This window comes from Notamacropus eugenii, chromosome 5 (genome assembly GCF_028372415.1).
Source record: "Notamacropus eugenii isolate mMacEug1 chromosome 5, mMacEug1.pri_v2, whole genome shotgun sequence".
In the NCBI taxonomy this organism is placed as follows: Eukaryota; Metazoa; Chordata; class Mammalia; order Diprotodontia; family Macropodidae; genus Notamacropus; species Notamacropus eugenii.
In genome coordinates, this window is record NC_092876.1 from 340,439,626 (window position 1) to 340,466,064 (window position 26,439).

The 26,439-nt window shown below is 37.8% G+C and overlaps 1 protein-coding gene across 1 annotated transcript in view; it reads left to right on the forward strand.

Annotated features, from left to right (window-relative positions):
- Positions 1–26,439, forward strand: part of HACD2 (3-hydroxyacyl-CoA dehydratase 2) — a 93,026-nt gene that overhangs the window by 58,229 nt on the left and 8,358 nt on the right. Inside the window, exons 5-6 of the mRNA XM_072613772.1 lie at positions 19,557–19,678; positions 22,148–22,326. Of these exons, the coding sequence (XP_072469873.1) occupies positions 19,557–19,678; positions 22,148–22,326 (301 nt within the window). The remainder of the gene's footprint in view (positions 1–19,556; positions 19,679–22,147; positions 22,327–26,439) is intronic.

The window sequence follows — 26,439 nt, forward strand, 5'->3', positions numbered from 1 at the left end:
CCTTTTCCATGATATGTCTTATCCTTCCATGCAGTTCTTCTGACTTTTCTTTAGCATTCTGGCCATCCCAGGAGTCTTTCTTTTTTCCGTCTTCCCTTTCCTTTTTGCTGCCACCTCACTTCTCTTTCCTCCTTGGCCAACTGCTTCTTGTCTTTTATTGTAGTGGTTCCATAGACAAAGTTTGGCCAGGTCTCCTCTTCCTTGTACCATTCTTTCGAACAGGTGTTTATTTTGGCTTTAGTAAGCAATTTGTAATATAAGGCATTTTATGTGCTGTTTCACATTTGATCTAGTTCTTCTAATCTATGTAACCTCTGCAGTATGTTTAATCTTTTTATCTTCAACTCCATAAATTAATTTTCTGGGTGTAGTATATATTTTTCCTGACTTTTCTCTTCAGCTCTTCAGAATTGATCCTCCATTCTAGAATCTTCTTCATTCACCCTCTTCTTTTCATGAGTTGTATTTTTTCAAATTAACTTTTCCCATCACTAGTGCCCTCATTTCCCACCAGCATTTCAGTATGGACAAGTGAAAATTGAAATTTGTTCTCCAGCTGTAATTTTCTTTTGCACCTTAATGCTAAAATATAGAAGTATAAACAATTCTGTACTCATCACGCCCACCTTTCTTTCTTCTAACAGCAAATAGGAAGTCTTTCTTTTGTTATAGCCTTTTTGGTCCATCTGACCATAAGAAAGATCTCTCTTGGTAGGAACCATACATAACTAATGCTTAAGAAAATTGGCTTCAGAAGCGACTTTATTAGTTTCATGTTCTGGTATTAACTTTCTTTTCCTTTCTTTATTTTCATTTCCCAGTATCTTTTTGAAAAATCTTCCCCTCTGAAGTGTGTGCCAGAAATTCTCATAGACTCCTCCTTCGTTTTCACACCTGCCCTTTTTCTTCATTTGATGTTGTATTTGTTGTTCACTCTTGCTCCAGCTTTTCTTAGTCTTTATAGAAAACACTTGTTTTAAATGCAATAACAATATCAACAAATACAATCAAATAAACAAAATGAGGAATGCCATATAAAACCATTAAATCTACTATTGACATTTCAATTAAAGAAATATTTGAAACAATAAAATAATAAATATTTATCCTGTTCCCTTTATAAAATTTGGGTGCCGTTTTAAACAGTCATGCTGAATGAGAACATTGTAATTTTTATTTTCATACTCATTTTCTTCATTGAAAATGAGCATTACTTTTATAAATTTGTTACAAATTCTTACAGATTCTAAAAGTCAGATTTTCACCAAATAAAGTTATCATGATGTCCCCTTTCACCTGTCTCTTTGTTTTATTTGAATACATTAAATTTTGTAAAATCGTTTCCCCTTCTATAGAATTAAACAGATTTTGTTTCCAACAATTTTTTTCATTTGTTCAGTAGATAAAATTTTTTTCTCCTTTCCAGAAATGAAAAAAATATTATTCCTTTATTTTTCCTTTTTCATGATTTGGATTTTTTTTAATATTTAAGTTATTTATCCAATTGGAATTTATTAGGGCATATGATCTTTATCAGTGTCCTTCTGATGTTGCCAATGTGGTGATGTCCATCTATGACTTGATTCAGCCGGAGTATCACCAACCCCCCCTCCTTTTCCATTGGATTTCCTTCAAATTAGAATGCATGTTCCTATGAGAGGATCTATAGACTGTGTATACAGTAAAGTACAATATAGACAGCCTTACGTCATCCTCCTTTGTTGTTTCCAGCCTGCCCATTGAGTGAAGGGATGCTACTTAATGCCCCATATAATAACTCCATATTACAGTAACAATAACTGATATTTATTTGATGTTTACAAAACACATTGCGCACTCTCTGATAATCTTGTGGGGTAGTTATTCCCCACTTTACAGATGAGGAAAATAAGACTGAGAAGTTAAATTGATGCTTGTTTGGAGTCACAGAGCTCTGAATTATAAGAGGTAGGACTTGAACCTCACTTAGTCTCACTGATTCCCAAGTCGGCCCTCTACCCATTATTGTTTCTTGTGTATATGTTGTGACTATAAAATACTGATATAGATTGCTTGTGTGGCTTACGAAAATTGATCTCATTGTTCACATTATATTTAAGCAGTTTCTCTGGCATATATCTTTTCATGGTTTGATCAAGAATTTTAATAATAATTCTCTCCTTCCTCCTTTGGAATATTCCCAGATGATTCTTAATATAAATTCACTAGTTGATTATATTTTGTATTTTTATGATTTCTTGTCTATTAAGCCTTTTGTTGATCTCCCCAGTATTTTTCTTTTTGTTTTAGAATATTTGGCTGTGAGTTGACATGAGTTCTAGTCCTGGCTCTGACATTAGCTTAATGCATAACTTTGGTCAGGTCAATTAACCCAGGTCTTCAGTTTTTTCATCTGTAAAATGAGGGGTTTGTCCTAGGTGATTGCTAAATACTAACATTCTGTGAATCTTAAGATTTAGCAGTGTCGTTGACCTCTAATTTCTATATTTTCCCTTCTTCTTTTTTGTAAATATGCTTAATAAAGTCTTTGTCGTTATGTTGATCACATTGCCTTTCGTTAGTTGTTAATTTTTAAAAATAAGTTGTGAACTTAAATTCCAAATGAAATTAATATTTCCATATACTTAGAAACAAAAAAAAAATTGTACAATAAATTGTGAATCTTTCTTCCCTACTGCTTGCTTTTTAAAAATATATAAGTTCAACATGAACCTTTCAAAGCTGTCCTGTTTGTGACTCTCTGTAGCCTTTCCATTCATACCATACTTTCTTCAGCCATTCCTCAGTTGATGGGCATTCCTCTTAGTTTCCATTTCTTTGCGTTAACAGAAAGTTGCTATAAATATTTTTGTCCATATGGTGCCTTTCCTCTTTCTTTGATCTCTTTGGGGTATAAGCCTAGTAGTGGCATTGCTGGGTCAAAGAGAATAAACAGGTTAGTGGTATTGAAGGGCATAATTCCAGATTACTTTTCAGACTGACTGGGCTCATTCACAGCTCCACTGAAAGTGGATTAGTGTGCTCATTTTCTTACAATCTCTTTAACAATTATCATTTTCTGTTTTTGTCTTCTTTGTCAATGTGTCATATTTCCTTTCACTAATATTTCACTGAATCTGAGCAATCAGTGCTTGCTCAGAGAGTCTTTAAAATTCTTATATAGCTCATTACCCAGTGCCTGGCACATGGTAAGTACTTAATAAATAGCTGCTAATTATCTGAGGCCATCACACTGAGGACTACTATCCCCAGTTCAGCAATATAGTCACGCTGTTTACTTTTGGAGCAGTGATTTTTGCAGTTACATTATTTGTTTTATTCTTTTAATTGGTACATGCTATTTATCCACATTTTTGTTCTTTTTTGTAGACATGCTCCTGAAACAGTAAAGAATTCAGTAAAGAATGACTCTTATTTTGGGCAGCTTTTAATGCCATTTTAATGTGGTTTTAACCCATTAAACACACGTTTCTTTTTCCTACTTACATGCTCCTTCATCTCCCTAGCTAGTACTTTTATTCTTGCTCACCCGTCTCTTCCTTCATTGGATTGACCTATACATACAGATTTCTCTCGTTTGTTCTTTGACTTTCACTGAGGACTTAACATTCAAAGTTCTCCATTGTATCCTTTCCTTCTAATACCAGTCTGTCTGTAGCCATGATGGAAAATGCTATCCACATCCAGAGAAAGAACTGTGGAGGCTGAATGCAAATCAAAGCATATTATTTTCACTTTTCTTTGTTATTTTTTGTTTCTTGCGGATTTTCCCTTTTATTCTAATTCTTCCTTCACAACATGATTAATGTGGAAATATGATTAATATGACTGTCCATGTATAACCTATCTCAGATTGCTTGGTGTCTTGGAAAGGAAGAAAGGGAGGGAGAGAGGGAGAAAAATTTGGAACTCAAAATCTTATAAAAGTGAATGTTGAAAACTTTAAAAAAAATTTTTAAAACCCTTTCTATATTATCCAGGGATCCTTTTTTCATCTTTGAATATGTTTTGGTTTTTTTAAGTTTTTGTCTTTTTTCTCACCAATCTTGTTTTTTTCATGTAACTTTGGAAATATTTTACCACCCTCTGACACCTTGAAAATGGAATAGGATTTTACTGTCCTTCTTAGATTTTTAAAAATCACTCAAACAGGAGCTTGTTTATGTGTGTGTGTGTACCTAATTATCTAGCATTTGAAAAATTAATTATGGCTGTTAACAAACAAAATGATAGGAAAAGATAGTAATTTTCTTTTTTCAAATTTACTAATTTATTTGTTTTCAGTTTTCAACATTCGCTTCCATAAGTTTGAAATTTTCTCCCCCCCCTCCTCCAGATGGCATGCAATCTTATATGGTCTCTACACATACATTCCTATTAAATACATTTTCACATGTTGCATAGAGGAATTGTAACGAATAGGAGAAACCATGAGAAAAACAAAACATAACGAAAGAGAAAATAGTCTGCTTTGTTCTGCGTTTTGACTCCATGGTTCTTTCTCTGGATGTGGATGGCATCATGAGTGCTTTGGAAATGTTTTAGGTCCATGCATTGCTGAGAAGGACTAAGTCTGGCAAAATCAGTCCTCACACACTGTGGCTGAGGGATTTTCATGTAACATGTCATGACCTTTCATTTTTATTGCACGTAAATCCTCCTAGTTCTACTTGGGATAATTTGGCATGGTAGGCAGTGCTGGACGTGGACCAGGAAGACCTGGTTTTGTCACTGTGACCCTCGGGCAAGTTACTTTATCCCTCTAAGTCTGAGGTCCCTTATCTATAAAGGGGGTTATTATGAGGCTTAAATGAAAGAGTAAATGTCAATTGTTTTGCAGACTTCAAATAACTCATTTTCAGTTATTTCTGGTCCCACTTCCCTGACTTTGCGTGTGTTTTTAAATATTATTGTAGATTTACCTTTTAAGTACATTGAAGAAATGAATTGATGATCAGAATTCCCATCATGTAATCTCCTTCTGGACTCATCCCTTGTAAAGTAGATTCTCATAGTACGTCTTCCCATAAAGTCTTTTTCTCCTCTTTCTCCTCTTTGCCCTTAAAAGCTGTAATATAGTCTCTGCTTTCTTTCCATTTTCCTTTGTTCCCACCTACTGTCCAATACCCCTTTGAAAAAACATTTCTCACTTTTCCTTCTTTAAAGTTCATTTATGTCCCTGGTAAAAGTAAGAAGTTTGGGAATCTTCCTATCCAAACTCCAGTAGTTCTACTCACTAAGTTCTGAACAACTTGTGTACGTGCCAGACTTTCATTCTGTTTCTTGGTCTGCCAACTTGAATGGCCACATCTCCTACAATTACCCATTCTTTATATCACACAGTAGACATTTGTTTTTCTCAGCATGTTCCACGTATTCACACTTGCACAAAGCTCTCTTGGTCCTTCCAGCATCCTGTTAAGGAGGTAAAGCAGCTGCTGTCCCCATTTTGCAGATGAAGAAACAGAGATCTCGAGTTATATAACCTGGTCTAGAACCGAAGTCACCTAACTAATTTCACTCTATTTCATGCCCACCCCATTGCCTCGTTTGTAAGAATAAGGAAATTGAATATATTCTAAGGATTGGTTTTTACCCTAGGACCTGAATATTTAAGGTGCTCCATTGTACTCTTCTCAGTCCTTTACTGTCTATTAAAACTATTCTGGTAGGTGGATTTACATCACCTCTCTAAAATTAGGACTGTTCTTGAGGGTGGAAAAAACTTATTATTTTATCACTGATGATTTCCTGGTAAACTTAAGCATTGCTATGAGACACAGCTGAATGAATCCTTAAGGAAGATTAGCTAGGCTGATCTGACTATAACTATAGAAAGTCTGTTCCCAGAAGGTTCTGGCATTTGAAAAGTGTAAGTCTCTTTGTCACTACCTTCCCCTAAAATCTGTAGCTCATTCTGCTCTAGAATAGGTTGATCTTCCTCCAGATCCTACTTTCTGTTCCTTTCCTATTCCAGTACAGGTCAAACACCTTCTTGCCCTAAAACCTGTCCTCTGACCCCCAAGATACTCTGATTTTTTTTTCAAAGCATAGGATATTTTTGTTCGCATTTAATTATATTTTTGTATCATAAGCCCCCTTGTACAACATCTTGTGAAGCATCCCTCTATTATTTCTGTTTTTGGTAGAAATGTCTAACAAAGAAGTCTATTCTCAAAATGTGTCATTAAGTTAACACAGTTATTAACAAGTATTTTTCTATTGAGTCATATAATTTCTCTGAAATATTGCTTCAGCTTATATGGCACATGGTACTACCAGTTACAAATAGCTGGAAATTTTGTTTAGAGTTGAACCTGGTTATTTGTGGTTCTTTCATTTACAAAGACCTTTGACTTCTTAGCATGACTATATACATCAATAGATAGCCATAGAAAAGAATTCAGAGTAGAAGAGGGGAAAGACATTGTTATCTTAAATTTAAAATTGTAGTTTCCTAAATAAGCAAAAAGGTTTTAGAACCAAAATTATTTCAGGCATCGCTTCTATAACTGTATTACCAGTTTAGTAAATAAATATCCATTAATAATAATACAATAATAACAATAAATAAAAATCCATTATCACAGAATTATTCTGCCAGTTAGCTGATCAGTGAGTTGCGACACTCAAGTCAGCTTTCCTCAGTAGTCTCCAGTTGGCTTTATGGTTGAGATTTTTGGTACTACATGATAATAGGACAAGAGCACATCTTTCAGTTACCAACATTTTCCTCATCAGTGTTTATCATTTGTTGATATTCAATGAGACTTTAACAATATTTAAAACTAAGTATCTGTTGGGATTTTTTGTCCTTTTAAAGAATCAAGGGATATAAGCTAGTATCCTTTGTTAAATTTGTTGTAAAAATCCTCTTCAAATCATTGCTGTGGGAAACCATTACTAAGATTCAACCTAAGTTCTGTATTGCAGACATAGCATGAGATGTAAAGGCTGAGTTGGTGTTCTATATATGCTTCATCTTTTAAAAAGTATTTATAACCTCCTAAGGGAGGAGGGAAGGAAGGAAGATAGATAGATAGATAGATAGATAGATAGATAGATACATAGATACATAGATACATACATAGATACATAGATACATACATAGATACATAGATACATAGATAGATATATCCTTTTTACATATTATAATTATATATATTTCACATATATACATATATATATATAATTTGAAGATACCATAAATTTTTTTTTTCAAAGTATATAACCTACCCTCTGTGTAGGCTCCACTAAAATAAGATTTTTCAGTAAATACCTGGTTGAGTTTTACATTATGAGTTAAAAGATTTTATAGAAATAGAGGCATCATTATTAGTTCTTTTTTTAGAGCAAGTTTTCAGTTTCACTCAGTAAAAGTCATCTGATTTTCATGTGTCGTGAGCTTCGGTAAAATATGTCATTTGAGCTAAGAAAAGTGAACACAGATAAACTCATTTGAAACAGGTGCATTCCACAATACATGTTTGGCATTTTTTCAGAGCATCAGCTAATATACATTTGAATGCTTCTAGTCTGTGGGAGGGCCTGTCTGTTAAATTAGCTGCTCCCTTGTCAAACTGATTCTTTATCTGCATAGAAATTGGAGTGTAAGTAACTTCTTCTAGAATCTTCTCCCAGGTTAGACTGGAAGAAAGCACTCATATTATGGAAGCAAAGCATCTTGAAAAGGATATTTGAATTCTCATCCAGCCTTCTAATAATTATCTTAAGCAGCAAACGTAGTCGGGTAAATGGACTTATTAGATATCCTTAGGATAAGACAGGATTTCTAGAGGCTGTCTTTTATTCCCCTGGTGGGAGGGGTGAGGAGGGGGGGGTTTGGGAAAGTGCCGTTCTAGGGCAATGTGTATTTTGTGATTAAATTTCTATAGAAAAAGAGATTACATAATTTTTTTCCCTGCAAAAGAAACTATTGATCTGCATCCCTCTTGCAGCAGATAGATCTGTTGTCTAAAAGATTATTGCTAAGTGATCTGTGTTTTCCAGAGAGCAGTCTACACAAAAGAGCCCCTTTCAAGGCCGAAATGAAACTTTCGTGCACTTCTGGATCGTGTAAGATATGAATTGATGTGTGGCTGCATGCTGAGGATGTACTTAACATTTTCGAAAGAAGTCTAACTCTTTTAAGTTTGATGCATTCGATATTTACACATTATTAAAAATCTTGGCTTTTTTCAGATTGCTCCAAAAAGTAACTTTTACTTAACAGGACAAAAACTTTGTATTCTCATCTTACCGTATTTGCTCTGGCTACTTTCATCATCATCATACCTGTGAATACCATTTTAAAAATTGTATTTCTCTTTGGTTTTTCATTTGGTGATGTTCAGGTAGACCAGGGCTGAGAATGTTTGTCCAGTGAGGGCCATTAACCCAGAGGAAAATCAGTCAAGTGCCACAGGAAATAAAAAGTAACTCAATGTAATGTGTATTTTTCTTTCAAAAAATAAGAGCAAAGAACATTAAATTTTATTCAGTAAGTACATCAAATATAAAAAATTAAGTAGGTTTCATAAAGTAAAAAAAGATAGTTGGAAATGAGAAGATATGGTGGCAGAGTGAGGAAGGAAGAAAAAGAAATCAAAGCCGTGAGGAGGTACAGACCAACATGCCAGAGAAAAGACACAGGGAGGGAGTGAAGGCCGAGGGAAGAGAGAACTTGATTTAATGGAGGGAAAGAAGAAGCACCCATAAATTTAGAGCTAAAAGGAGCCTTAAAATTCTTCTAGTCCAAACCCCCTCATTTTACAGATGAAGAAAATGAGACCCAAGTGGCCTTTCTAAGGTTACAAAAGTAGATCTGGGATGTAATAAGCCCAGGTCCTCACATTCCAAATCTAGTACTTTTTCTAAGTAGTTAGGCTTAAGTATGTTTTAAGGTGAGTGTTAATAGATGAAAACTGCTTCTTCTTTAGGCCTCAGGAGTTATTATTACCCTCAGAAATTCTGGCTAATTACTGTTAGCCCCTCAGAAGCTCTGCTCTGGATGGTATAGCAGCACCCCTCAGTGGGGAAAATTACTGTATGGAATGTAGTAGCTGGAGCCTCAATATAATTTCCTAGTGTACTTGCTCCTCACCAGATAAGGTCAAGCCTAGAGTCAACTGTAGCCTGCATGACGTGCTTGCAGAGGTATCCTTCCGTCTAGATTTAAAGGCATAGTTGCATGATAGCCTTTTTGCTTAATACAATCTATGAAGCTGGTTGAGGAGCTTGTTAGGACTTCATGGCTTAAACCTGCTAGCTTAGCCTTTAAGAAGAGGAAGATACAGCATGTGATTTTTGCTCTTTTGCTACTATCTCTGTGATTAAAAACCTGAGAGGCAGATCTTTCCTTTCTTGGAAGAAAAGAGGCATTGTGAGAAAATTTACTGTGAGTAATGAAGACTGGAAGAGGAAGTTAGTATTTACAATGGTAGTAGAACTATTAAGACCAGTAATCAAAGTGAAAAATAATAATTGGGGGAGAACTTTGATAAGAGAAATATTCTGTCATTAGGCCAAGAGGTCACCACTTGAAAGTACATTATAGAGTAGCCATGAAAAGTGTTTTAATTGTGTAGGGCTGCTTGAGTTTAGTATTAGATTTAGTACCTCTCTGGTTCAAGGACTTGGTGCTCTTTAGTGGTCAGACATGGGAGGAGAGGGAGGCAGCCTCAGCCCTCCACCAATTTCAGTCCCTCTCCCTTTCAATCCCCATTAAGAATCTTGATGTTGTGAGATTTGTTGGCTTTGTTAACGGGAAAGAAATGTAAACCTTACCAGAAGATGAATATGCTTAGCAGCTCTGTTTAAATAATATTCGAATTCACTATAATGGCCACACAGGGTATATTTGGAAGTATGAGCTTTTATGGGAGTGTGTGTGCCAACACTATCCAACTGACCATGATATATGCCCTGTCATCAGCTTCAGATGCTGAGTTCCTGCTCCAGGCCATACTCCACTCAAATGTCAATTAATTTTTCTAAAGTATACATCTGACCATCCTCCCCTTTACCTCCCCCTCCACCTCCATTTAATAAATTCCATTGCCTCCTGTTCACCTCCAGGATCGAATATAAAACCCTCTATTTGGCCTTCATACAATTTGATCTCCAGTCTCATGTCCCTTCACTCCCCATCCTCCAGTGGTATTGGCCTCTTTGCCATTTTCTCTATAAGATACCTCATCTTTGGATTCCCTGAATTTTGATTAGCTTTCACCTGAATCTGACATACTGACCATTCTTGGCTCCTGGCTCCCCTGGCTTCCTTGGCTTCTTTGAAGTACTGATCCCCCTTAACTCTGGTGGTTTCCCTTTGATGCTTATCTCCATTTTATCCTGTATGTCTTGTTTGATTAGACTTCGAGCTCCTTGAGAGCAGAGAAAGGACTGCTTATTTTTCACCTTTCTTTACATCCTCATTTTTTAGGATTTTTATATGTATACATATAGGGATTAGATTATCTCTAGCCCCTTTCAGCCCTAGATTCTTTGATATCTATCATCCTTATCATTTAGAATATAATCCTTATAATCCCCCAAAGACAAGGATTTTCTTTCCATATAGTATCTCTTCTGTCTTAGCATCTATTAATAATTCGTCATAAATAACAATACTAGAATTCATCAAATTGTGTGAAAAGATTCTGGATATTTGTCCAGATGTCTTTTTTAAAAATCTAGCTACCCACAGAATAAGTATTTTCCAAATTTCTAATGATCATCTCTCACTAAAGATAGAAATCAATTTGAAATAACTATCAAAGCTACTTAAATCGTTATTCAGCAATGTTTATCAATCTCACTTATTAAAATGTTGAATATGTTGTTAGAATTGTGGAGAGGATCCTCCAGAAGAGCTAACTCTTTATTACAATTACCAGCGTTTACAGAACTTTGACTTACCATATAGAAAACCCTTATGAGTCCTTACCTTCCCAAACCCCACAAGTTACTTAAAATGAGGGTGGACAACATATTGTCACTAATTTCAAATTTGAAAAGCTATTATTGGTCTCTTGTTTACAAACTTCACAATTGTTTGCGTTTTTCTTTCTGTTCGATTTGACCTTTCAAATTTAGCTTACTTATGTGTTCTCAGACTTGTTCCTACCTTTACCTTTCTGCCTGCTTTGGGTCTCTGAGTGCTTGCCCAGGCCCACTTAGCTGGACCCTGAACTTCTACCATATCCTCTGATAAGGCTTGACCCTCTAGATTGCTGACCTTGTGCACAACCTCACAATCTCCTCAACTTCTAGTATACACACTGCTTTGATCACTCTGCCCCACCTCCTGATTCCCACCCTTTCACACAGGCCTCTGTGGTCCCTAGGGGAGGCCCAGTGCTCTAATAAAAAGGAACAGGAAGTTAGGAGTAATAAGAAGAGTCCAGGTCCCAGCTCCATACTTACTGCCTCCTCCTGCCTGTGTAACCAAAAGCATTTAATTTCAGTTGTCTAGTTAGTTTCCTCAACTGTGCTGTAAAGGAGCACTGGATAATCTTGTGACTTTGACTTCTCATGATATATGATCATAGCTAGTGTTTCTAAAGCACTTTAAAGTTTGTAAAGCCCTTTTCAAATCATATCTTATCTGATCCTCACAGCCACCCTGGGAGGATCCACATTTTACAAATGACAAAAATGTGAGGGCAAGTGACTTGCCCTCTGTCATACTGCTAACTAAGTGTCTGAGGCTGGAGGCTGGATTTGAACTTGGGTCTTACTGACTCCAGGCCCAGCTTTCTTTTTGTTGTATCCCCAAGCTGCCATTTCTTGTATGGTTAAATGTAACATTTGAGTTAAGAACCCATGACTTTGCTTTCTAAAGCATTTTAAAATATGTGGAGTGTCATTTAGATATCGGCAAAGGAAGAGCAGTTTTAAATCATCTCTATAAGCATCTACAACTTTTTGGACCAGATTTGTGATTTATTGGTATAGAGAACTCCTGGTGGGAAAACTCCCTCTACCAATGTGCATCTGCAAGTGTTTTGGAGAACTGCCTGGGACATTGGGAGGTGAAATGGTTTAAACAACATGCCCAGAATCACAAAGACCATATGTGTCAGAGGTGAGACCAAGTGAGCAAACATTTATTAAGCACTTACTGTGTGCAGCACTGGTATACACATAAAAGCAAATAAGACAGTTCCTGCCTTCAAGGAGTTTGAAGCAAGTAAAAAGGGATGCTGGAAAGTCAGAGCGGGGAAGAGAGGAAGGAGGTGAAAGGTGCATATTACCCAAGTGGCTGAGGAACTGTAGGAAACTATGGGAAGTGATCTGGTTCCTGACCAGATAAGGTGAAAGACACATATCAGGGATTGACTTATATGAAAATCATGCTGACCTAGACAAAAGTCAGGAGAAGTCAAGTTTAAGAACGTAAACTGGAAAAACAAAGCAAATAAAATTTAATATGCAGGAACAAAAGATAGTACTGTTTTTTTTTTTAAATCTAGGAAGAAATCCACAGAAGATCTCCATTGCTTCATCATGGTGTGAAAATGAGCCAGGATTCTTCCCAGTTCTTTTACTGAGCTCAAGCTGTGTTGGGTCCTACCATGCTAGAAAGGCTGTGAGTACAGTCCTGCAGTAGACCATTTCTGCTGTAAAAGCTGCAGCCTGTTAATGTCTATCATATGCTAATCCATACTTTTTAAATCACCTACAATTTTAATTCTTCAGAAATTACAGTGTTCCATGATATGCAGCCATCTAGCATCAGACCTGATTTCAGTAAAAAACCAAGAGGGAATTAGCAATTCTGTCATTTAGAACCTGCAAAATTCAAACAAAGGAGGGGGCGGAGCCAAGATGGCGGAGTGAAAGCAACGACTCACCTAAGCTCCTGGACAAACTCCTCTGGATATCTCTGAAAGGAGAATCTGACCAGACTTTGGAGGTGTAGAATCCAGTGGGTGACAGACTTTGACAGATTCGGAGCCCAGGTTGGACTGGAAGGTCCACGGGAAGGATCTGTTCCGCGGGGGTAAGCCCCCAGCGCACAGCAGCGCGGTCAGCGCAGCAGGGCGGAAGGGACCTGAGAAGCCCAAGAGTGGCGGGCAAAACCAGCGGAGCAGGAGACAGGCCAAACCGAGCCGGTGAGAGCCGCTGAGCGCCAGATATCAGCGCAGCAGCCCTTGAAACCTTCAGCCTGAAGACTAAACTTCGGTAAGTCACCTACTTGAACTTCCAGGAGCTAGGATGGTGGAGTGATCAGTAAATGCTCTCTCCTCCCCCCTGATGACCGTGAAAGAACCATAAAATTCTTCCCCAGATAAATCCTGGATCAGCGGGAACAGCAGAAGGGGGCAAATAGTCTCATAACACCAGAGGCTAGAAAAATAGCAAAGGGGGATTCTTCCAACTGTGGCGGAGGCGATCTGGAAGGACAGACGACCCAGGGCAGAGAAAATTCGCACTGAGACCCAGGCAAGCCTCAGAGCCGGGAGACAAGCCCCAGGAGGGGCGGGAACACGCATTAGCTTCTAGGCGTGCCCCAGCCCTCCAGGGGAAAAGGGAAGACAATAGGGAAGCTGGGATCACCATCCTCTGACCTTGCCTTTGCCTCAGGTCAGCTGAGGAGATCTCCTGAGACCAGACCACCCCTCCCACACACCTAACAAGCTAACTCCAGGGTTGATCTGGGAAACAAAAAAAAAAGCCTGCTTTTAGTCTAGACACACATCAGCTCAACTTAAAGATCTGTACCTTCTGACTGAAAGAACCAGAAGCTACAACACTCGGCCAACATCATGAATCGGAAAAAGCAGACGAAAAGTGAAAAAACCATAGAATCTTTCTGTGGGGATAAGGACCAAAACACAAACACCAAAGAGGTCAGAGCTGAGACTGTACTTCCATCTGAAACCTCAGATGGGACTATGAATTTCTCGCAAGCACAACTAGATTACCTGGAACATCTGAAGAAGGATATAAAAGAAAAACTGGCCAATGATTTTAAAATTATAAAAAAAGAATTCACTGATGAGAACATCACTCTGAAAAGGAAAATTGAACAAATGGAAAAGGAAGTTCAAAAATTAACTGGAGAGAATAATTCCCTAAAAGGAAGAGTTAATCAAACAGAAAAGAACCTGCAAAATTCTCCAGTGGGCTAGCAGCAGTCTATGGAAACTCAGTCACACACAAATCAATAGAGCCAAACCAGATCAGGAACTTAAAGAGTGCAGATCGTTGGCAGAGTACAAATTTCTCCCTGAATCACACTACTTTGGAAGACCTGAACACTTAGCCCCCAGACTGAGCTGTGAAAGCAGTAGGACATAAAAGAAGAAACACAGACCAGACCCACTCCTCTTCTTCCCTTTTGCCTTCCCACTCCCTAGCCCCTGTCCTGAATGAGCAGAGTCCAACATTCCTGAAGTCGAGAAATAGGCTGAAAAAATAGGAAAAAAGAAAAACCTTCTTCCCCCCAAAAAACCCTGACCTTAAAAAGCTAATGTAGCGACACGCCCAAGAAACAAACACAGAAGACAATAACTTTAAAACATCTACAAGCAAAACCTCAAAGACAAATGCAGATTGGATACAAGAATTCTTGGAAGAGTTGTTTTGTTTTTAAGCAAAAAGAAAAGAAATAAGAACTATTCAAGAAAATTGTGAAAAGAGAATTAAGTTTGACAAAAAGGGGTACAAAGCTTCATTGAAAAAAATAACTCCTTAAAAATTAAAATTGTCTAAGTGGAAGCTAATGACTCCATAAGACATCACGAAAAATTATAATGACTAATCTTGAGTCTGGCTGTCCAGCCAGTTCTGACTGAATTCATCTGATTATATTTTCATTTAATCCATATCTCTCCATCTTCTCCACAAGAATAATATGAATTTATTATAAGTGTTGCCAAAATCTAGGTAAACTTTTCCTATAGCTTGCCATTTATTTACTGGTTTTGTTATACTGTCAAAAAAGAAATGAGGTTAGACTAGCATGTCCTTATTCTTGATGAAGCCTAGCTCGCTGTAATCACAGCTTTCTTATCTAGACATTTACCAGTCATGTCTTTAGGAGATCCTAGACCTTATATAAAATTTGTGTGGAAGTCAAAGGCAAGTTCCCATTATGACTAGGGTGAGAGTGAAAAGTATAATGTCAGTATTCTCAGAAGCTTATCAGATGCTTTAGAGGAAATATCCAGTGGCGTGTTTGGACCCCCACAGACTGTAGAAGCACAGGATTTTTATTTTGTTGGTTTCATGGTAAAAAAGAAAAAGTTTGTCTGCATGTGAAATTCAGGAAGCAGAATGGCCTCCATAATGCCTCAAAGCATCCATTGTAAGTATAGGGTCTGTTCAGGTTCTGGGTTAGAGAATTTATTTAATTGCTTCCTGACAATACCCAAGAGTTATGGATGCTGCCTGTGATTGATTGTCCTTGCCACAGAAAAGGATGTTTGTTGTGTTGGATATCAGTAAAAAAAGGCAAGAGGCAAGCTGGCTTTTAACGTTCATTTTTTTACTTCTATAAAAGGGTAACTCCTTCCAAAAAATCACTGCAGGATACAACTGTAGGAGCTTGAAAGGAATAAAAAAGCACATCCCAGTGCATTGGCCCCTGGCATTCATAACATTGCAGCTGAATTAGGAAATGAGGGACAAAGAGAAGTCAAAGATGGCTTCAGAGTTTTAAAATTTGGGGATTAAGAGGAAAATGCTTTCCACACAGGTGAGGAAATTGCCGTGTCAGCATTTGGGGGTGGGAAAATCATGAGTTACTTGATGGTTTAAGCTGGTTATCTGTAAAAGAGCGAACCTTTGTAGAGAACCTTGGACTTAGAGTTAGAAGAACTGAATTTTAATTACGGCTATTTACTTCCTAGTGAATTGCCTACTGAAGTCCCTTCATCTCTCTGAACTCTCTGTTTTTGCATCTGTAAAAGAGAATGATACCCCTGTCTACGTCATAGGGTTGTTGTGAGGAGAATATGTTGTAAACCTTAAGGCACTATGTAAATGTGAATTTTTATAAATGACTTGAGCTTTAAATATAATCCTAAAGACAATTTTTGGAAACGCCACAGGTTGGCAGTGTCATTCCTTTAAAAACTACTTTGTCACTAAAAATAAAACGTGAACATATCCTGACTTTCCAAAATTAATATCATATACCTTCAGAGTTAGAAACCTTGGAGGTTATCTGGCCCAAGTCCTTTATTCACCAATGATAAAACCAATGATAAAACCCAAAGAACTTGTGACTCACTTTCGGATTCCAGGATTCTCAGTAGAGAAATACTTGTGTTTTTTCTAGATTGAAAACAGTTTTTGAAAATGAGGGGGGAGGGTAGATTCCAAAAGTATTCTCTTCAGCTTCCTTTTAAAATTAAAATTATTTTCTTTTAAAGAACACATACCTGCATTTAAGGAAGTATTCATTGTGGTCACAATGTAGAACATTGTGCTGCACACTCACATCTTCATATGTGTAGATAACAATTTAATACCTAAAGGAAGAATTACAGCCACTTACATAACCACAAACTCTTAAAGTTGGCAGGGACCTTCAGAGTCACCCAATCCAGCTAACTGTCCAGTACAGTGCCTGGCAGGTAGATGGTCATCCAGCCTTTGCTTGAATCGTTTTATGGGCTGGGAGCTCATTACTTCAGAAGGCAGCACTTTCCAGTTCTAGAAAATTCTTCTTTTGCCAAAATCTATCTAGTAACTTCCACCTGCTGGTCCTAGTTTCAGGCCTTTGAAGCAATTCAGAATGAGTCTGTTCTTTCTTCTACATGAAAGTCCTTCAGGTGTGGAAAATAGCTATCATCTCTCTTTTTTAAGTCTCCTCTAGGATCTTCACCATTTTGGCTACTCTCTTTTGGATTTATAGTTTGTCAACATTCCTTTGAAACTGTCATACCAAGAACTTAAACAGAATGCTCTTGGTATGGTCTGAGCAGTGCAAAATACAAAACTATTATTACTTGAAACCAAGACACTAGGGCCCTCTACCTAAGATTGCGTTAGCTTGTTTTGTTACGTTGCAGTGTTGGCTTCACCAAAACCCCAAGATCTTTTTTTTTTTCTTAACCTGAGTTAACCAACCTGCTACTAGGCCAGTTCTTCTTTATCCTATGTAAGTCATTCTTAACCCAATGATAGGATTTTAAATGTATCGTTGTTAATGTCATTCATTTGGTTTTAGCCTAGTATTACATATTTGGCCTGTTGACATAATTTTGAATATTGGTTCTTTTATTTATGCAATTAACTTTCTCATATCTTCACATTTTTGAGAATAATTGTGTTGAACTTCCATCTGATCCAAAAGTATTATTTGTATGAAAGTCAGTGGCCCTTTTAGGGATACCTTTCTGTAGGAACCCAGGATGAAACTTTATCAAGGTCTTCGGAGCAGGCAAGTTTTCACACTTTGCCTTAGTTCATACTTATTTTGTTTTTAATGGCTGATTGTGAAGTTCCTGTAGACTTTTTTTTTGGTTTCATTATTAATGTCAACTCAAAGGATCAGACAACTTTCAACAGCTGTTTTGGGATCCCAGAAAGAGAAACCAAGGGATAAAGTTCCCCAAGATTGACTGAAATACTTAAAGGAAGTTTTCATAATAATCTCTGGTATTTCAGAAAGGACTTAAAACTTTAAAGTACCAAAGCATGCCCATATATAGACTTTGAAGGATTTCAAATCTTGCTTTATCCCGTTCCCCACTTCTAATTTGGTCTTAATGAATCTACAAATACAATAAAAACAAAAAGTAACTGGAAATAAAACTGTTAATGTTAGGTTTTAAGTATGAGTTCAACTTGTTCTCTTTTGGAGGGTGGTCTCAAAACAAGATGTTTCTGGTGTGGCATAGGTGCCCTCTTTCCACCCTCTCTAATATAAGAGAAGGAAGGGGGAAAGTAACTGTTGCTTTTGACAGCATGAAATTCTTATTATTTTTAGAGAATAGTAACTATGAACATTAAGTAAGACTCATTGTCAGAGCAATTTAGTTAATAGATATGTAAATGACTAGTCATTTCATCGTGTAGGTGGAGAACTGCATGTAGACTTCTTAGGAAGAAGCTAGGCATCACAAGAATTAACATTACAAACCTGAAGGTCAGAAAGTAGCATTAATATACTTTTATCGTTTAACTGGTGAGACTAAGACTGTCCACTTTTGCATTAAGATTTATTCTTTTTTCTCCCCAAAGGATATTAAGATAAATCTTTATTGTTCATATGGTCTTGGCCTGCCCTTCACACTCCAGTGTGGGAAAACCCAGGTTATTAAGGTTCAGGAAAAGAAATGCCGATTACTTACATAATTTTCTTTCAAAACCTAAATATGACTTTAAAAACACAAGGGTTCTTAATTTGTGGCCCAGGGATGATCCATGGATAGATGTCAGTCCATGAACTTGAATGGGGAAAATATTGCATCTTTATTTTCACTAACTTTTGATTTCCTTTACAGTTCTATACATTTAGAAACTTTCTGAAAAGGGATCCCTGTGTTTCATCAGACTGCCAAAGGGTCCATGACTCAGCACCATAGCAGTTCATCGCACATGCACACGTGTGTGTGTGTGTATATGTGTGTGTGTGTGTGTGTGTGTGTGTGTGTGTGTGTGAAGCCCTTGGGCTTCTAGGGAGACAACATTGCTGTTTGTATAAACAGCATGAATTGAAGTGATCTTTCCTGGCACTTTGGTAGGTATACTGCTGTTAAGCACATGAACATATCCAAAGGAAGGAAAAACTGGTGGTTGGCAAGTAGGTTACTGAAGTAATTAAGTCTGGACTTTATAGTCAAGATCTAGGTCCTCATGGCTTAAAATGGAGTACAAACAGGTCATGAGAAAAGGTCGATAAATGAGCTTGTCCCTAGGTGATCTCCTTCTGTCCTCACTCAAAGTAGCCCTCTGTACAGAACCTTATTTAGTCATGATTTTAATCATTCCACTGCCTTCCTCTCCTGTGATGTTCTACTGTGATTCCCAGTTGTCATACAAATCAAATGAAAACTCCTAATAATGCTTTTAAAAGCCTTCTACCAATTGCCCTCCCACCCTCTTACCTAACTACTCTGAACTCCTACTGTCCCTGAATTCATGTTCTTTCTACCAACCAGCAAACCTACTTACTCCATCCCACTCATAACTTGTCTGTATGTGTCTTTGAGCTGTGGCACATGCTATGTCTCCCACCTGCCATGCCCAGCCTCCCCTAAGCCTTGCCTGCATTGCAGACAGTGTTCAAAAGATCTCTTTTCATTCTGGGCCTTCCTGATGTCAGTCATTCCCTCTAGCCCATCACTTTCCTATTATTGGCTACATAGTTTTCTTATTACTGTTATTTGTGGATTTTTCTCCTTTTATTTGCATTGGTTCAATCTCTTTAGCCTGTAAACTGCTTGAGGGCAGGAATTGTTATTTTCTTTACTAGCATAACTTGCTATTACTCTGTACATAATAGGTACGCAGTTGAAGTTGTACAGGTACAACTTTTTAACATATTATGAATAACTATACTTTTAATGTGGGGTGTTTTTTTCCCCTCTTTTAAACAGGTACAGAGTGAAGACAGCGTCCTTCTGTTTGTGATTGCCTGGACAATCACTGAGATTATTCGCTACTCCTTTTATACATTTAGTCTACTAAACCATCTGCCTTATATCATCAAATGGGCCAGGTAAGAAACACATCAAGTCCTAGCTATCACAATCACCCTGTTCTTCCTTTCCTCATTTTTTCTTAACATTGCCTCCTAAGGATAGAAGTAACAAGCAGAATTGGGCAGGGATCTGATCCGTGCTGTCTTCCTCAGGTCAGAAAGGTTGTCTTTTTGTTCTTGATCCCTCCCACAGCATCTATTATACTACTTCCCATGAATGAGGAAATCAGAGTTCTGGTTTTAGATTCAGGAGACCTACGTTCAAATCCTGCTTCTGAGAGTATTTGCTATGTGACCATGGAAAAGTTACTTAAACTCTCACAGCCTTAGTTAATTCACCTGTAAATGACATCAGTGGTACTTATCCCACCCACCTCCCAGGGTTGCAAAAGGAAGCCCTTGGTAAACCTTGAAGCTCTGTGAATGTTTGCTCTTATTTTAGGACTTGTCAGTTTCACTGGGAAGACTGTTCCAAATTACACAAACTAAAATAATAGCCAGCAAAAGAAAATATTAAAGTCTAGCATTGTACTTTGTATCTTGTGAATCTATTCTAGGGATTCATTGATAGTTTCAACAAAATCTATTAAAAGAATTCATTGATGGTGGTGTTGAGAGTTAAAGGTAGTTTAGATTTTCTAATGGACTTCCTAGCTCCAGATGACATTAAATAAATAACTTTTCAGAAAAATAGGTGCCAGCATCAGAGGCTTAAAAGTACTCATGTAAATTTTTTCATAAGATTTTCCCATTCACTTCAGTATTTATGATGAGATGTAATTCTTCCCTTACCATTTCAGACTACCAATCTTCTGAGAAAAGTTAGCGTTTTCCAGTAACATTTTCAGTTTCTCAAATTTATCAGAATTCATACTTGACTGTCAATCATTTGGACACCTACTTTCAGTTAAATCTGAAGATCTCTTCTAAGCTTAGTAAATATGAATCTTTAATTGTTAGAGGGAAACTGAGGAACCAAGACAAGTGTTTTGTTTACCTCATTTGATTATACAAGAAATGTAAGCCGTGACTCCCTCTGCTCTGTCATGACCTCTCTGCGCCTTGTTCTCATCTTTGTAAAATGGGGGGAATATTGCACCATGTACGTCCCAGGGGCATGGGGAGGAAAGCACTTTTTAAACCGTGAAGTGCTTTCTATAAATATGAACTATTATCAAGGGAGCCAGATTAACAAGCATTTATTGAGTACATTCTGTGTGCCACTGTGCCAGCGCTGTGCAGAGAAAGCCCTGAGGATGCAAAGTAAGGCAGACAACAATCCCTGCTCTCAAGGAGCTCCCCATCTACTGGGGGAGACAATGTGCAAACAGCTATGTGCACACAAGATAAACACAGGATCAATTGGAGGAGATCTCAGAAGGAAGGCACTAAGATGAAGGAGGCCTGGAAGAGTTTTCTTGCTCAAGGTGGGACTTTAGCTGAGATTTGAGGGAAGCCAGGAGGCAGAGAAGATGAGATCATTAGTATTACTAATGTCTTAGTCATTTTAAGGCTATGAAGAAATGTGTCTTTCACTTTTAATTTGAGATATTGTACAGTCACGGATGCCTCTTGAGGCTGGTCAGAAACATCCCCCCCCAAAACATTCCTATTATTGGTTCTTTTACAAAAATTGACTCTTAAAATTTAGGTCAAAGAAAAATAGTGGGTAAACAGAAAAATCTAGAAATACTGTTGTTAGAAGGTTATTTGTTTTGTTTGTTTTTAAGAATCAATACACATTTGAAGGATGGGAGTGAATTTAAAAAAACAAAATTTATTTACTGATAGCTTTTGTTTTTATATCATTTTCATTTCCAAGTATTTCTTTCCTTTCTCACCTGCTATCTTTTATAGCTCAGAACAAAAGAAAAAGAAAAAAGGCAGCTCAGCAGAGTACGATAATACACTGATCAAGTCTGACAATCCAAGCACTCCTCCATACCTATAGTCCCCGCCTCTGCAGAGAAGGGAGGGAAGTGCCTTTTCTCCTTGAGGGGAACCAAGCTTGGTTTTTGTTGTTGTCTCTTCCCATTTACATTATTATAGTCATTCTGAAGGCACCTAGGGGGCACAGTGGATAGAGTGCCAGGCCTGGAATTATGAAGACCTGAGTTCATATGTGAGAGTTTGGGCAAGTCACTTAACCCTGTTTGCCCCAGTTTCTTCACTGGCAAAATGTGCTGGAGAAGAAAATGGCAAACCTCTCCAGTATCTTTGCCAAGGAAACCCCAGATGGGGTTTTAGACACAACTGGAACAACTCAGCCACAAAGTCATTTTGTACCTTGTTTTTCTGATTCTGAGTGGTACTCTGCATCAGTTCGTATAAGTCTTCCTTTGCTTTTCTGAGTTCTACATATTGTTTCTTAAGGCTTAATAAGGGCACATTACATGCATATGCCCTAGAATGTTGATGGGAGTGAATTTACTAACACTTGGGCCTTCTACCTCTTCAGTAAATTGTTGTTGTTGTTGTTTATTTCAGGTACACGCTTTTCATCGTGCTGTACCCAATGGGAGTGTCAGGCGAGTTACTCACAATATATGCTGCTCTGCCCTTCGTCAGACAAGCCAGCTTATATTCCATTAGTTTACCTAACAAATACAATTTCTCCTTTGACTACTATGCATTCCTCATTCTGATTATGATCTCTTATATTCCACGTAAGTAAACTATAATGTATGTGTTTTTGTAAATGTTTTTGTCTATCCAGTAACCAGATATAATTAAATTAGAGTGTTTTTGCATTAAGATAAAATTAATTACCAGCTAGCATCTGTATCTACAAGAAAAATTATCCATTTTAACTGAATATTTTCTATTAAAGGGAATTAGCTGTGGTCATGCTTAAATCTAAATTCACCTTTCCTGATATCACTGTCCTCAATACAACATTGAAAAATGAATATTATAACAGGTGTTAAACATCCAGGCAAAGATGCTGAAGGGAGGACAGGAAAAGTCAGGAGGGCATTGAAAATGGACTCACCCATCTAAGAATTGTGCCTCTCTTTCCATTTATTGTTCAACAAGATTTTACTTTGAATCTTGGGAGGGAAAAAGTTGGAAGCAATTATTTCCTTTGGGGATAAGGGAGTACTTTTTAAAGAATGAAAATTAATATATTTTTCTCCCTCCTCCCATTTTCTTTCTTTTCCTTTTGGAAACAAGAAACAACAAAAAATTGTTAGCTAGAATTTTCCAAATTCAGGGTTTTAAAGGGCTTTTTTTCTCAGTTATTGTTTTTTTTTTAAGAGCACAGCATACATTTTTAAATATGTGGAGAGCCAATTATTCATCATTTTAATACTTCAGGTTTAAAGTATCAAACTTAGCATTACTGTGGGCTGCTGTTGTTGTAGAGACACACTGGTGAGTAAATACCCTCATAAAAGACTGATAATTCTCAGAAAAATCCTATTGGCTAAGGCATAGTATTCAGATAGATAAAGGTGGATAAGGCATTTATTAAGCTTCACTGTGTTAGGCACAAGTAGCTCTAGTTCTTTTAGCTATGGTATTCAAGTGTAAAGCCGATGCACTCCCCAAGTAATTATGGACTTGATGCTCCCAGCTATCTGGGGACTATGGCCACCAGAACCTCCCTTCCTTCCAGCTGCCTCTGCCCATTTCCTCGCTTCCACAGTTAGGTGGTGCAGTAGATAGAGTGCTGGGCCTGGAGTCAGGAACACCTGAGACACTTACTAGTCCTGGGCAAGTCACTTAACCACCATCTGCCTCAGTTTCCTCAGTTGTAAAATCATAAGAGCACCTACCTCCCAGTGTTGCTGTAAGGATCAAATGAGAAAATATTTCTAAAGCACTTAGCACAGTGCTTGACACATAGTAAGTTATATGTAAATGCTAATTCCCTTCTGCCCCCCACTGGAAATGGTAATGTTGCCTGGCCCTGCTTTTTTCTCTTGGACCTAAGGCTGGTTCAAATTGGAATCTGCAGTGGAGGCAAAGGAAGAGAGTGGAAACCTTATAGTCATTTCCCTTTCCTATCCTTGCTCCTCCATCTCCGCCCCTCTCAGCCCCAGTACTGTTTGGGGGAATAACATCTCCAGCATTATTCTTTGAGGCTGAAAGGTGATGCTACATCAGGAGCTCCGAACACATGGTTAGAGACCCAGCTTTGACACTGGCTACCTGATCTGAAGTCACTGCTTCTCTCTAGGCTTTGATTTCCTCTGCCGTACAGAGGGGCAGGGAATTGGGTTAAATGGCCTCTAAAGTATCTTCTCACTATAATCTATGAATCGCCTCTCCTTTTCTGAGGGAGGCAAAGCTCTACTACTCCATTGGCAAAGCTCAAGAGAGTCTTAGAAAAAGCCTCTGAAATAGAACTGAATCCGTTTCGGTCTTTTCTGTATCCAAAGGAACCACCATCATCACTTCTGCACAATTTCTTTTTCTGTTGAAGAGTTAATGTACACGGGGTGGAGGGAGGGCACCAGAAGGGAGCAGGGAGCCTTTCATTCCCTCCCCACTTTATTATCATTGCCAGCAGTTAAAAAAAACTCAGACCAAAGCAGGTTCTGGCCTTATTTGGAGACCTGTCAGCAGGGAGGCTAGTTGTGGAATGGCAACGCTTCTGTAGTAAATGAGGGTAGGAAGCACAGGAGGGAACCTTTTCTTCCCTTCTTTCTTCATTGCCTAGTGTTGCTAGCAGTAAAACCCCCTAGAAATCAAACCCCCATTGAGTTATATATCTACTTTAGGGACTTTGAGGTGGGGGAGGAATTATGTCTGCATTGTATTCTGCAGTAAACCGCTGAGGAGAGAAACCATCCTCAGGAACTACGAGTGATGCCAGTGAACAGGGAAGCCTACAGATCAAGGCCAAGAGCCCTCTAGAAAAAAAAGGTAGTGACAAGAATCCAGCCTTAACTAAAAAGTGTCCCTGAAAATATATACAGGAAGGCAACCACAGACTCTGCTTTCCCCTCTTATCTTCTCATCCTCAATCTCCTGAAATTCCTGTCTTTGCTCTGTAACCAACTGCCTGCTTTCCCAGGCCCTTAGGATCTCTGAGAGCCACTGACAAGGACTTGGAACTGGCAGGATCCCCATTCCCACCAATCATCATCTGTCTAGCTCCCAGGGCCACGGAAGGGTCAAAAGTATTTCTGAAATTCCAAGTGGAGACTCCAAATCCATTTTCCCATAGAAGCATTGTTGCACATGGTAATTGGGTTCTCTTAGTGCCCTTAGTGTAGTACTCTATGTAAGGGTTAGATGGGCTTTTGTGGGCTGACTTAGAAGCTAACCATCTTAGAGAGTTCTGGGAAAACACCAGTCAGTTTATAAATTAACTTTTGGCACGTATTCCGTTCTCAAGTTGAGAATTGTCTGTAATCGATTTGCTCTTATCCAAAAAATATTTGCTACACCATAAAGCAGTCAGCTGTTATATCTTTCTATTTATGTCTGTCCACAATCCGGGCCATGCTTGAGGACCTAGAGGGCCACATGTGGCCTCGAGGCAGCAGGTTCCCCACCCTTAGAACCTTCCAATTCCTAGTCTTTACAGTAGGCAATACCATCAATCCAGTTTAAACTCAGGCAATATGTAATCCTTCATTTAGCACTTAAACTTTACAAACTAAGGCTTTTAATGAGTCACAAGTTAGAAATGACAAGTGTGTCTGCTCTGAATATAGCACTCCATGCTTTTGTGTGAATACACCAATCTAAGTCCTATGCCAGTTTGAAGAAACATTCAACTAGGTAACTACATGAAAAGACCAAATTTGCATTTATTTTTCATTACTTTATTAGCTTCTCTTGCTTGTGGGTGAGGTTTTTCAAACGTAAAGCAGAGTTGGTTTGGAGATCTGTGAGAGGGAGCTTGTCAGTTAAAAGGGAGAGCAACAGCAGATGTTAGAATGTTTAAGTAAATATACAAAGTGAGAGCTTTATTTTATTTTTATTGCTATCTTGTTTTTACATCACCTAAATTTCTCAGTGTATTCTACCTTTCTAAACCCTCCTCTAGAAAGTAATTTCTTTCATAATATTGAATTAAAAAGGGGAGGGAGGAAATCAGTTTCGCAAAACTAACCAACGTACCCCCAAAACATGCCAATATATGCAGTCTGCCACAGCCATGGTCCTCTACTTCTGCAAAGAAATAAGAGAGTTCCTTTCTCCTAGCTCCTCTGCTCGGTTCTTATATTGTCACAGCATTCAGTTTGAATTGTTTTAATCTCGTTTTTTGGATTTTCATTGTTTTAGTTGTTTATGCTGCTTTCCAATTTCTGCTGAGTTTTTACATCAGTTCACATGAGTTTTCCTCTGCTGGATGATGGTCTTCATCATCATCATTTCCTTCAATACAGTAATATTCTATTATATTCATGTCCTACAGCTTGTTTAGCCATTCCCCAGTTGATGGGCATTTCTTTTGTTTTCAGTTCCCTGCTAGCACAAAAAGTGTTGCTTATAGGTATTTTGGGTGTATATGGGTTTTTTCTTTTTGTCATTGAATTCCTTGGGGTAGATAAAATTAGAGTTTACATTTTGGGGAAAAATTGACTTAATCTACACCACTAGACAATGTTATTTGGTTTTTTCATCCTAAACTATTTTCTTAATAAAGAAAAATGTATTTTCATTGTGTCCTTGGATCACAGATTTAGAGCTAGTAGGGGACCCTAGAGGGAATCTCATCCAATCCTCTCATTTCACATGCAGATTTCTTGTTGATTTTGCTATAAAGTTTGTAAAGCTACCATTCTGAAAAGGAAAAAAGCTGTAATTAGTTTTAATTG